The sequence below is a fragment of the Neofelis nebulosa genome, chromosome 2 (assembly GCF_028018385.1).
Source record: "Neofelis nebulosa isolate mNeoNeb1 chromosome 2, mNeoNeb1.pri, whole genome shotgun sequence".
In the NCBI taxonomy this organism is placed as follows: Eukaryota; Metazoa; Chordata; class Mammalia; order Carnivora; family Felidae; genus Neofelis; species Neofelis nebulosa.
The window spans coordinates 196694907-196708006 of NC_080783.1; the positions used below are offsets into that span (position 1 = coordinate 196694907).

The following is a 13100-nucleotide window of genomic DNA, read 5'->3' on the forward strand; positions in this document are numbered from 1 at the left end:
CCCAGTTCATTCAGTCTGCTCCCCGTTTCTGAACATTTGGGCCCTTTCCACTCCTTTGCTATCACAGATAGTGCTGCCTTGTATAGCCCTTGTATGTATACACATCATAGTTTTGCAAGTGTATCTTTGGGATAGAGTTCTAGGAGAACTGCTGGGTCAGAGAGCGAACACATAAGAGTTTTGCTAGACATTCCCAAATTTCACTTCCCGGGGGTTGTGCTATTTTGCATTTCCACCAGCAAGGTGCTAGAGTACCAGGTTTCCCTTAGCCTCACATGTCATTAAATTTAGGTTTTGCCTATCTTATGGATGAGAAGTCATTTCTCATTGTAGTTTTAGTATCTATTTTGTTAGAGTGAGACTGAGCGTCTTTTCAAATGTTAAAGACACATTGCATTCAGGAGCCCTCCCCCGCCTCCTCTGTGCCTGGCACCTGTCACCCTGGCATGTGAAAATGAACCAGCGGGTGTGAAGGACTGAATGCATAGAGAGGTCATCTGAGCATCACATGGGCAGAAGAGGTGAACCAGCCAAGGCACTGAAACAACACAGCGGAGAAAAACAAAGTGGTGACTAGCAAAGGCAGGATTTGGGTTTCCCTGTTTCAGATAGGGTTTTGTTGAGATTTGTGCCCCGAAGTGGCTGTGTGATCTACAGCTTTCTGGAGAGTAAGTGAGGATATTGCAATCCACAACCCAAGAGGCGGGGCCCTTGCTGAATTGAAGCCAAGAGAGAGTCCCAGCTTCTGCTGAGGCTAATACCTGCATGGAGACCCCAGGGATGGAACAGTAGGCCCACTCCCCTCCACCTCCAAGGTCTCGTGTGTCCATCGGAGAAACAGGGGAACACATTCGCAGGTTCAGGGAGGTGCAAGGATGGATCCGGAAAACTGGGATTACCCAAGAAGTGACAATCCTCATGTTGCACTTTACTCTCTTGGTATTTGGTATAAATGCTATATTCCTACTTAAGTTTCTCCAAGCCTCAACTTAACTGAAAATGGGGTGATAATCCCCACCTATAAAATGAGGATAACAGTAGTATCTGTCTTTTAGTGTTGCAGTTGTCACAAGAATAATCCACGTTAAGCCCTGACACACAATAAACTCTCAATCCCCGTGAGCTCATTCCTGCCACTTACAGCTGTCTACCATTATGTGCCACAGGGGGATTTAGAGACAGAGGTCTTGAAGTGAAATCCCAGCTCTGACTCCATTAGTTCTTGATCTCATCTTTTAGCCTGCTTAGCCTTGGTTTTCTCCTCTGTAAAATAGGCATAATAACTGTGTAAATGTCGTGTGCCTTTCAATGAGATAATACACATGAAGTAGCATCGTAAGTCATTGGCATGGGTTTCTACTTCTAGTGCGATTATTATTGTTATTATATCTCATGTTAATTAAACTTCCTAATGTAACATTCTATGAAGAATTCTTGACAATTATTTTTAGATGTTTCCAAGAAGTTTATAGAATTGAGAGAAGGAAAGGTGTATATTTGACCATGTTTTATGAGACTGATTACCTAGAGATAAACATATACAATATTGCAGAGATACAAGTGTGGATAGCTTTTTATTTCCTTCCTGGTCCTGTTCAGGGCATTTTTGGCATCTGATAGCTTCATAGCAAGGGATTCCAAAGGAAGCAGAGGTTCTTTTAAAACTGGGAGCCTGCTTGGGGCGCCTGGGTGGCGCAGTCGGTTAAGCGTCCGACTTCAGCCAGGTCACGATCTCGCGGTCCGTGAGTTCGAGCCCCGCGTCGGGCTCTGGGCTGATGGCTCGGAGCCTGGAGCCTGCTTCGGATTCTGTGTCTCCCTCTCTCTCTCTGCCCCTCCCCCATTCATGCTCTGTCTCGCTCTGTCCCAAAAATAAATTAAAAACGTTGAAAAAAAAAAATTAAAAAAAAAAAATAAAAAAAAAACTGGGAGCCTGCTTAGCTTAGGATCTCTGGATTTATGCTGTCTTCCTAGGTCTGAATCCAGGCTCTAGTTCTTGCTAACACAGGGCTGGTTGCTTAACATCCATAACCCTCTCTTAGCTGTAAAATGCAGAGGATAATAGCGCCACCCTCACAGGGTTTGTGTTTTATGAGGAATGAACGTGACTGTCCGTGTGAGCCCGTGAGTGGCAGTGGTGGCGACAGTGGCCACAGCGTGGGTGTTAGTTGTAGTCCTGGGGAGGCATGTGTATTAGTCTGGGTGGGCTAGGTTAGACTGCACTGACATACAACCTCTAAATCTCAGTGGCTTGAAAACAGGAGTTTCTATCTCACACAGACTACCTGAGCTGCATGGTTTTTTTTTTTATTTTTTTTTTCAACGTTTTTTATTTATTTTTGGGACAGAGAGAGACAGAGCATGAACGGGGGAGGGGCAGAGAGAGAGGGAGACACAGAATCGGAAACAGGCTCCAGGCTCTGAGCCATCAGCCCAGAGCCCGACGCGGGGCTCGAACTCACGGACCGCGAGATCGTGACCTGGCTGAAGTCGGACGCTTAACCGACTGCGCCACCCAGGCGCCCCCCTGAGCTGCATGTTTGACACTGGTCATCAGTGGCTCTACCCCTCAGAGTCACTTAAAGGCCCAGCTTGGAGGGACTTCGATCTTGACACGCTGTCACAGTCACTGAGGCAGGAAACTGCAAACCGTGCACCGGTTCCTAAAGGTTCCCCGTGGGCATGACACGTGCTGCTTCTGTCCTCACTTTACTGGGCAAAGCAGTCGCGTGGCCTAGCATAGCTTGAAAAGGGGTGGGTGACGAAAGCTGACCACGTGCCTGAAGGAGGAAGACTGGAGTAGCTCTAAGGAGCACCACAAGGACCAAGAGTCTGGAGGCAGGAGAGGCAGTGGTGAGGCAGATGGGGACGGGACGCTGAGGGATGGGCAGAGAGAGACCAAAGGACTGAGATAACAGGCGTGGCAGGATCAGAGGCGTATCTGGACCACGCAGTGTCTTGTGGAGCCACCTGCCATGAACCTTCCATCCATTCATTTATTCATTCAAGCAGCAATCACTGATAACTGTGTGCCAAACTCTAGGCTAAATGCTGGGGATCCCAACTTGTATTAGACCATTAATAAGGTCCCTGCCCTCATGGAGCTTATAGTAGAACAGGTTGTGCTGGTGCTCCAAGCCTAGCATCGGAGTCTGCCCATTGCCCAGTGCCAGACCACGCCAGGCATGAGGAGATTGCCTGGTCTCTGCCTTTGCCACAAGCCTGCTGATTGAGCGAGGAACAAAGTGAAAAACCAGTGTGACCCAAATATCAGCTGTACTTCAGCCCCTCCAGAATGGCAGAGGACTTTGTTTAAAGGATTATTTTTATTTCTCCCCTCCGGCCTTTAATAAAAGTCCAAATGATGTAAGTGGGCCGTATCTATAAAGATCCCAATAGACAGAACTCACAGCTTATATAGTTTACGTAAGTCTCCATAAAAACAAAAACAATACTTGTTGGCAGATATGTTTTATAGAGAGAGTTTTTATCTGTTTGTTCACTTGTCCCCTCAAGAAAACTCCTTCTCTCCCTTCTGTCCCCCAGCTCCCTGCGGTGGTCATCTGACTTCACCCAGTGGCACCATCCTATCTCCAGGCTGGCCTGGCTTCTACAAGGATGCTCTGAGCTGTGCCTGGGTGATCGAAGCCCAGCCAGGCTACCCCATCAAAATCACCTTCGACAGGTACCTGCACCCACCACCTTGGAGGCAGCAGCAAGGGGGTCTTCTAAGGAGTGGTGTGGGAGGGCACCTGGGGTTGAGGGACAAGGACCAGCACCGATGCTGAAATGTCAGCCAAGCCAGAGAACACTGGAGCAAATTGCCCTGGGGAGTGGGGACAGACCACACTGGCTTTGCCCTTGGCCTTGGTCCCACCTCAGTAGTGGGGTTTGTGCTGTTTATGACCAGAGGGGTGAGCAGAAGGTGCGGGTATCACTTGGGATGTCAGAGCCTCTCTGGCTCCCTTACCCCCAAGGAGGGAGAATGGGAGATAGACCCACCAGTCATTGAAGCAGTCATTGGCATCTGAAGAGCAGAACTCTGAAATTTGCAATATGGGAGGGCAGCCTTCCTGACCTCTGACCCAAATCCTGCTCAGATGCCCCCACTTCCCCCTCCCACCCCAGGTGCTTCCGTTGGGTAGAGAAAGTAGTCACCCAGGTTTGAAGACAAACTTCTTCTGTACAGAGCATCCCCAGCCTAGAACGGCAGTGCTCAGACTTTTCCGTGAGAGCCCGATAGTAAATATTTTAGGTTTTGTAGGCCACTTGTGGTTATCTGTTGCATATTTTTTACTTTTTAAAAACATACCTCTATATAAATGTTAAAAACCATTCTTAGGTCTTAGGCCGTCCAAAAATAGGCTAGAGAACAGATTTGGCCCTGGGCTATAGTTTACTGAATTCTGGCCTAGATCCTTCTGACCCCCATGAGTCTAGTCATTGCACCTCTAGGTCTTAAGATAAGTAGTCTTGGTCCAGGCCACAAGGAGGACTAAGAGAGCTGCCTAGCCGTGGGAGGAGGGGGAGGGGCTAAATGCAGTAGAGAAGGCCCTTCTGTATCACTATTGTATTTAAATGTCCCAGCCAGCCAAAATCTGATTGTTCTGAAGCCCTGGGTCAGACAGGGCCTTTTGTCATTTGCAAATTAATAAACCTCGAGTTTCTCAAGAAGTCTACATTTCCATCTTTGGCAGATTTAAAACCGAGGTCAACTATGATACTCTGGAAGTTCGAGATGGACGGACATACTCAGCGCCCTTGATCGGGGTTTACCATGGGACCCAGGTTCCCCAGTTCCTCATCAGCACCAGCAACTACCTCTACCTCCTCTTCTCTACCGACAAGAGTCACTCAGACATCGGCTTCCAGCTCCGCTATGAAAGTGAGTCTTGGCAGGGAGGCAGATGACAAGGTGGGCTCCAGTGGGTGAAAGGACCCAGGACTGTTCAGCAGCGGGCCTCCAGCTTAGCCCCATCCCCATGGCTTTCTGTTAGGCTGTGCTCCTAGGGGAGGGGGCACTCCCTTGCTCTCAGCCTCTGTCAGAGCCCATGGGAGCTTAGAGGGGAGCCTTTGGAAACAATGAAAGCTGATGATCTACACACCACAAGGCTTCCTCTGCGAGCAGGTGGTTGGGTGCCACTGTGCCGGGCTCTCTGGGGACAGAGTGTTTGAGGATCGTGAGGTTAAAAGGTGATGGCATCTCCTGCTCACCCTCACCCTCCCTCATCACCTTCTGCATCCATCTCTGGTGCCTCAGTTGAAGAAGATGGATGTCCCTTCCATTCTTTGTAGACCAACATAGAAAGTCACGATTGAGAGCGCCATGAGGAAAGCCTCATTTTCTTACTCATGTTTGTATCCCTAAGATTAGTGTGGTGTCTAAACCGTAGTGGACACTCAACTTATGTTAATTAAATGAACGAATGAATGAATGAATGAATGAACAAATAATAGAACCAACTTGTTTTCTCTGACAGATAGGTCTTTAAATACCCTCTCAGCAGATATTGACAGCCACGCTTGATGCATGGGGAAATAGCAGCTTCAACTTTCTGTAAATCAGGGCTCTCTCCTCCTTCCCTTTGTGAGCCAGCTGGGGTCTCTCTATGGTGATGGTGCGCTGTCTGTTCCAGCTGTGGGCTCTCTTTTCCAGCTATAACACTGCAGTCAGACCATTGTCTGGATCCAGGGATCCCAGTAAATGGGCAGCGCCATGGAAATGACTTCTATGTGGGTGCTCTGGTGACCTTCAGCTGTGACTCAGGCTACACATTAAGTGATGGGGAGCCCCTGGAATGTGAGCCTAACTTCCAGTGGAGCCGGGCCCTGCCCAGCTGTGAAGGTGAGGTACACTGTATGGAGGTGCTTAGGTAGTGGATTCCTTTCCTGCCATGAAAAAAAGGAGCTGGCAGGGGCACTGACTCTCCCACTCCATCAGTGAGGGCTGGGGGTGGAGAGGAGATGGCTCCCAAGTTCGCAGGAAGATTGGTTGGGGTGGGGGTGCTCCCCAAGCCACTCCAGTCTTTGACCACCTTCTTCACTCTCGTAGCACTCTGTGGTGGCTTCGTTCAAGGCTCCAGTGGGACCATCTTGTCACCAGGGTTTCCCGACTTCTACCCCAACAACTTGAACTGCACCTGGATTATCGAAACATCACATGGCAAGGGTGAGTGGTTAGGCCTATAGCAAGTATTGGGATGTGACCTGGTCAGGGCTCCATGTTCCCCAGGTCGACGTGACCTCCATGGGGATCTCCCTATGTAGTGACCACAGGACTTGTCTGAATTTTTCTCATCAGCAAGGAAACTCCCAGAAGCTTCATATCTCTTTGAATCAACAGAATTCATTCAATAAATATTTTTAAGAATCTGAAATCCCCATGCCAGAAGAGATCATAGAGATCACCCTACCTAATTCAGGAATCTTCTTGAGTTGCTTTCTACAAGATGGCACCACACCATCTGCCTAAACACCCCCAGTGGTGGGAAGGTGGCCAACCCATTTAGCAGATGGGCACCTGCTGTCATTTTTTGATGGGTCTGACCCCTCCTAATAGCTTTTTAGGTATTCCTGAAAATTTTTCCTTGTTCTGTGTCCTAGAGGAACATAGGATACACCTACTCCCTTTCCCCATGTCCCCCCTTCAGAAACTGGACCCAGTGATCCTTTTCTTACATAGCTCAACTGTTCCTCAGATGCCATGTTTTCATATTCCTCACCAGGCTGGAGTGTTACCTCAACTTCCCTACCATGAATGATCTTTGGAAACCCATGTTCAACTTAGGGGTTCTGGTTAAAAATAAACAGTAAATAATATAGTCTTTGATTCAACAAATATTGATGGAATGCCACCCATGTTGCAGACACTGGGGCTGGGAATAAGCAGTAACCAGGCAGACATGGCTTCTACCCTCAGAGCTTATTCTGAAGTTCATCCAGAGTCATGGTTCTTAACCTTTCTGCACTTCAGCAAATATATTAATGCTTAGACTGCACCCTGGAGATTTTGATTCTCTACATTGGAGGTGGAAAATAAGCATCTTTGATTTTAGAACACTTCACTAGTAATTCTGATGCATGCTGTTGAATAAGAACCTCTGTCCGGAAGAGTTAACATGTAGAAAAGCCAAGAAAATTTTTTAAAAGAAGAGTAACTCTTCCAGATATTAAAGTGTTGTTATCGGCTAAAATAATTTTAATGATGTGGTATGAGTATTGGCGTGGACACACATATCAATGGGGGAGTATAAAGGTCCAGAAGTAGATTCCTTTGTGTATGTGTGTGAGTGAGTGTGTGTGTGAGAGAGTTTGTGCACGCACACACACGCACAGTCCTGTGTGTGTGTGAGAAAGAGACAGTTTGTAGTATATAATTAAAGTGTCATTTCCAATCCATTGAAGAGAGGATGGATTATTTAATAAATGGTTTTAAAACAGTAGGCTTAAACACTTGGGGAAAAAAAGAAAAGAAGCAAACAGACCTCATACATTTAACCACATGAATTCCAGTACTAGAAGAACATGAAAATCTAACCTCAGGTAGAGACATACTATAAAGAGTAACACTGAAAGCAGAATCCATAAATGCAAAAACTATATAATATTTGATTAAATAAAACTTTAAATGGATTTATGTAAAAATAAGCCATAAAAAATTCAGATAGTAAGTGGACAAAATTAGTTTCAACGTGTATAATCAAATAAAGATTACCAACCTGATGCATCAAAGAGCTCCTAAAAATCTTTAAGGAGAATATACCTGGTCCCTACACCTGTAAAATAAGCAAAGCGGTAAGTGCTTCATGATAGAAGAAAGACAAATGAAAGGACATTGACCCCACTCATAATTAAAGAAAGGAAAACTGAACCAGTAATTAAACACCATGTCTTTTTTCAAGTCAGCAGAGAAAATCAAAACAGTGTGGGAGACGTTGTAGAGACACAACTGCTCTTCTTCAATGCTGTCATTGTGTGAAATGGTTGACACTTTCTGGATAATGGTTCCGTGATGTGAATCGAAAGCCTTCAAAATATACATGCCCTTGGACCCAGCAATTCCTCTTTTGGAATTTATATGGAAAAAAAATAAGTACAACAGTACATCAAGATTCAGCTACAAGGACACCTCCTAAAACACTTTGTTACTTGGAAGATTAGTTAGCTACTCAAATGTCCATCAATAAGGAAATGTTAAATAAACACAGGGTACCTGTGTATAATTATTGCATTATATGTGCAGCCTCTAAAAGGCATAATGTGAAAGAATATTTAAAGACCCACAGAGGTAGTTGCAATATGTTGTTAAATCGAAAGAGATGTTTCCCAAAAAAATATATTCAGTTTATAAAAAATAAACAAGGATATATGCATAGAAAAGTGTCTGAAAAGATCTATCCCAAGATGTTAGTGCTATTACTCTCTTATTTTTATCTTCTCATTTTTTTCTAGTTTTGAACAATAAACATGTATTACATGTAAACTATACTATTTGTATAAAGAAAGAAAATTTGAAAGAAAAGTAAAGTCCCACCATGTGTACTTAAGTGCTTTCTTTCATTCTTGCCTTTAATAGGCCTGACTAGCTGGGGTTAGGATGACATGGGGCTTCTTGGGAAGACTGCACCCTCCAGGCAGTCAGGGCAGTCAGAGGGCCCGTTGTCCCCTTCTCCCCACAGTATTGTTCCTGAGGAGAGGAACAGAGTCCTTGTTCATCCTGCAGAGCTGTTTCCACCAGGTCTGGGCCAGCATTGGCCACTGCAGGAGCCAGGAGCTCCTCCATGGTATCAAGAGGGAAAGAAAGGTAGCCCCTCGTGATCCCTAGAGGAACAACCCCCTGTAATTTATAGGGCTGTGTGTTTCCCCTTGGCTTTCTATGTGTGTCTTTGCCTAGAAGTCAATGCAATTAAACAAATACTTAATAAATGCTTATTTTATACTTGAACTTACACTGGGTGCTAGGAAAACCCAGAAGAACAAGCCACTCTGGCTTTGCTGCCTTCACGAAGGTTATAGTCTAGTGGTAGAGACAGTCTAATGTACCACGGCCAAGAGCAGATAGGGGTGGGAAACATCCAGAGGCCAGCCTAGAGCTTGGTTAGGTAGGCGTCCTGGGGTTGAGACTTAGGCCAGTCTTCAAGGATGAGCAAAAATCAGCCAGGATGAAAGGCGTTCCAGGCAGAGAATCAACAAGGGGTCACTGATGTATGGCAAGGTCACTTCTTCCTTAGAAGCATTTAAAGTCTTCACCAAACCCTTAGCATGGAGCTCTAAATTGTAAAATAGCTGGCATGATCCTATAGCCCTTGCTCACCTCTCTCAGCCTCCTTCAGAGCCCTGTAGACACTACATTCTAGCTACACTGAAACTCTTTCAGTTCCTGAAGCTTCCCAGGCTTTCATTGTCCTCTAGAGCTTTGTGCATTGAAATGATTTTCTTCTCTCTGGAACACTTTCTCCCCCTGCACCGTCTCCACCAACCCTCTTGTGTGGCCAGCTCTTCATCTTCTGAACTCACTTCCTTTAATGAGCCTTCCTGACCCCCTTTCTCCAGCCCTGAGTGTGAGTTGGGTTCCCCTCCATCGGGCTCCCACATGATCCTGTACTTCCCAGCTCTCATACTTTGCCGCACAGTATACAACTTGCAGCTCCATTTTCTGTCTCCCCCTGAAGACTCTCAGATCTTTGAGAGACATGTCTGCCTTCCTTGTTTCCTGCAGCTTCCCCAGGTTCTGACTCTATGCCTGGCACATCAGGAACTCAAGAAATATTTATATGAATTGAGTTAAACTGAACCAAGACCCTTCTCCAGAGGGCAGTGCCTGTAAGAGTGTCTCAGGTTAACAGATCCATTAGGTCACTGACTCTGATTGATCTTCAGCAGACAGAGGAACAGCTGGGGAAACCCTAACCTGTGTGAAATTCAGAATTATTCGATTTCCCAGCCAAAGGGAAAGGCCAATTCAGGAGTCCAAAGAACGTGCCCTTGCTGAGACCCTGGAACTGACATTTTTTTTAACCATTAAAGCTGCCTGAGAGATGAGTTGAGCAAAGAGAGCACCTACTATGTGCCAGGCACCATGCTGTGGGCTTTGCATCTGCTAGCCCAGTCATGCCTCGCTCCAAGAATTAAATGTCATCTATGAGGAGATGCTATCACCCGCATGTTAGAGTGGAGGAGACTAGAACTCAGGACGTGCTGAACAACTGGCCCAGACCCTCTAGCTGGTGGACGGGCTGTTGATCTAGGTCTGTCGCCACCGCCCCCTCAAAGCCCATGCCTTTTCCACAGCTCTGAATGTGTGCTTCGGCATGGTATCCACATCTGTCATAGGCTCCTGCATGGTGACTCCGGTCAAGTATTGGTTTGTGTGTGCATCCATCACACCAAATCTGGATTCAAGCCCCAGCATGGGGCCTCTCTGTCCCTGTGACAATGTCTTCATTTTCTCACAATGGCCAAAAGAGCCCCAAGCAATCAGCACAGCTGGGAGACCTAGGGGCTCCGTCTCAGTTGTTTACTCATCCTTAGAATGCCAGCCAAATGTTTATTCCTATGGAGGGGCTGTGTGTGCACGCTAAAGAACAGAGCGTGGGGCTTAGTGCTTAATCAACTCTTGACTCCCTCTGCTGTGTCTGACCCACTCTCCGCCCAACCCGTGCTCTAGCCCAAAGGAAAGGACATATATTCCACCAAGCCTTTTCCCAAACTCTGTAGACTGAGAATGGTTTCTCATGTGCACACATGTTAATGTATTGAGAGTATAGGATACACGTGGGCACACATACCTGTGTGTCTCCAAAACGCTCACATCCCTCATGCCAAAGAAGTCTTCCCAACCCTCCAGGCGTAATTGCCACTCTTCTTCTATGCCCCCATTCTGGACTCTCACTATTGATGTGTCTGTCTCCTCCACTAAACTGGGAGATTTTTCTCAGGGCTTAGCTCAGGCCTGGCACTTAGTATGTGCTTAGGGTCTGCTTCTTTGAGGAAATAAATAGATGCATCTCAGTTGTCTGGGCACAGGGCATTACAAGCTGCATGCCTGGCTCTATCACCTCTGTGGGGCTCTGTTTCCCCTGCCCACCCACCCCCATAGAATCCCAAATACTCTGGGGTCCCCAGCTCCTGTCAACAGAGAAGCAAAAATATGAAAACATCTAAACTGTTTTAGAATGAAGAGCTTGGATCCAACCATCATTTATCAAAAGCCTATCAGTAATTATCTAGAGAAGTATTCCTCAAACTTTTATGTGCCTACAAATCTCTTGGGCATCTTGTTAGCATGCACATTCTCATTCGGAAGCTCTGTGGTAGAGACTGAGATTCTGCATTTCTAACAAGCTTTTGGGCGATGCCCATGCTACTGGTCCATGGACTTTTGATAGCAGGTGGACCCAGCCCCCCTAGTCTACCCAAGCACCTGCCCTTAGCACATCCAAGGCATGTATTCCCATAGGCACGCTGACGTGTGGGTGGGCATGCGTGTACACACACGCCCACCCACACACAACTGCCATCTGGATGAGTTCAAGAGTTGCTTTGGGTGTTAAGATCCTGCCACCCCATCTTTCTCACCACCTGACCTGCCTCACCACCTGGCCACTGTTACTGCCTGCTCTCTTTCTATAGCTTGAGAAGCTAAAACCTTCTCGGTCAACCCCTACAGCCAAACTGCACTTCAGATCCCAGCTCTGCCACCTGCCAGCTGGCTGACCCTGGACAAGTGACTTTATCTCTTTGTGCTTCAGTTTCCTTGGGTGTCAAATGGAGATGGAAATAATCATACTTATGTCATTGGTGGGATTAACTGGGTTTCATATCTTCTCTTCCAATCGATAGGGACTGGCTATAGGGCAACTAAAACACACGGCTTGGTGACACACAGATACTTAGTGCTGAAACGTTAGTGAATATTATTGTTTTTCTTTAGTGCTTTCCAGTCTGCCCCTAGCACATTCTGAACTATGTTCAATATAGCATGTCACTCTGAACTGTAGCTTATTTTTTTTGTTTATTTATTTTTGATAGAGAGACAGAGCACAAGAAGGGGAGGGGCAGAGAGAGGGAGACAGAATCCGAAGCAGGCTTCAGGCTCTGAGTTGTCAGCACAGATCCTGACACATGGCTCGAGCTCACGAACTGTGAGATCATGACCTGAGCCAAAGTCAGACACTTAACCAACCGAGCTACTTAGTAGCTTAGTAGTTTAGAAGTGGCTACAAGTAGCTTAACCCCTAGCTACTTGTTTAATGTCTTGTATATCATATCCCCTTGCACCTACCTGACCCTGGATCCCAGCCCATAGGAAGCACCCATCAAATATACAAATACTTGTTGAAAATTAGTGAGTGAATCAGTGAATGAAAAAAGGCTATGAGGCATTCTCATGGATCTAGCCATAAGTCTCCCTTTCAAATTTGACGGCCATAAAGCAGTTGTCCTTCTCCCTGACTTATGGACAGCAGCGTGTTCTGGTTCATTTGGGTGCATTCATTCCGGTTCACCCATATGTATCGATCAGTGCATGCTCGCAGTCCTACTCATTGATACACGTTCACAAATGTTTATGCAGATCCTGTCTTGCATCTGGGCTGCTTCAGCCATCTCACTTTGTCACCCGGACACTTCCGGTCTCTTGGCAGGTGTGTTCTTCACATTCCACACCTTCCACCTGGAGAGTGGCCACGACTACCTCCTCATCACTGAGAATGGCAGCTTCTCCCAGCCCCTGAGGCAGCTGACCGGCTCAAGGTTGCCAGCCCCCATCAGCGCTGGACTCTATGGCAACTTCACTGCCCAGGTCCGCTTCATCTCCGATTTCTCCATGTCCTATGAAGGATTCAACATCACCTTTGCAGGTAAAGCATGTCAGGTCCCCTGGGGGAAATGATGGCAGAACATTCTGCCTCTCCCTCTGCTGCCAGCCTCTGGTCTTCCCAGCCCATGGATATCGATCCACTTTCCAATCTCTGGGAGAATGACCTCACTGCTGCAGCAAAAGATAGCTGGGTTAGACACAAGGACAGACCTCCCTGTAATGGGCTGGGAAGCGGGTTTTGGGGGGACTCTCCTTCCCTGAAGGTGTTTAAGATTCACTCTGA

At 46.7% G+C, this 13100-nt stretch overlaps 1 protein-coding gene across 1 annotated transcript in view; it reads left to right on the plus strand.

The window, feature by feature from the left end:
* The window catches only part of CSMD2 (CUB and Sushi multiple domains 2), a 600568-nt gene that overhangs the window by 383681 nt on the left and 203787 nt on the right, over positions 1 to 13100 (plus strand). The window contains 5 exon segments of the mRNA XM_058718151.1: positions 3544 to 3682; positions 4695 to 4882; positions 5654 to 5842; positions 6050 to 6166; positions 12642 to 12857. Of these exon segments, the coding sequence (XP_058574134.1) occupies positions 3544 to 3682; positions 4695 to 4882; positions 5654 to 5842; positions 6050 to 6166; positions 12642 to 12857 (849 nt within the window).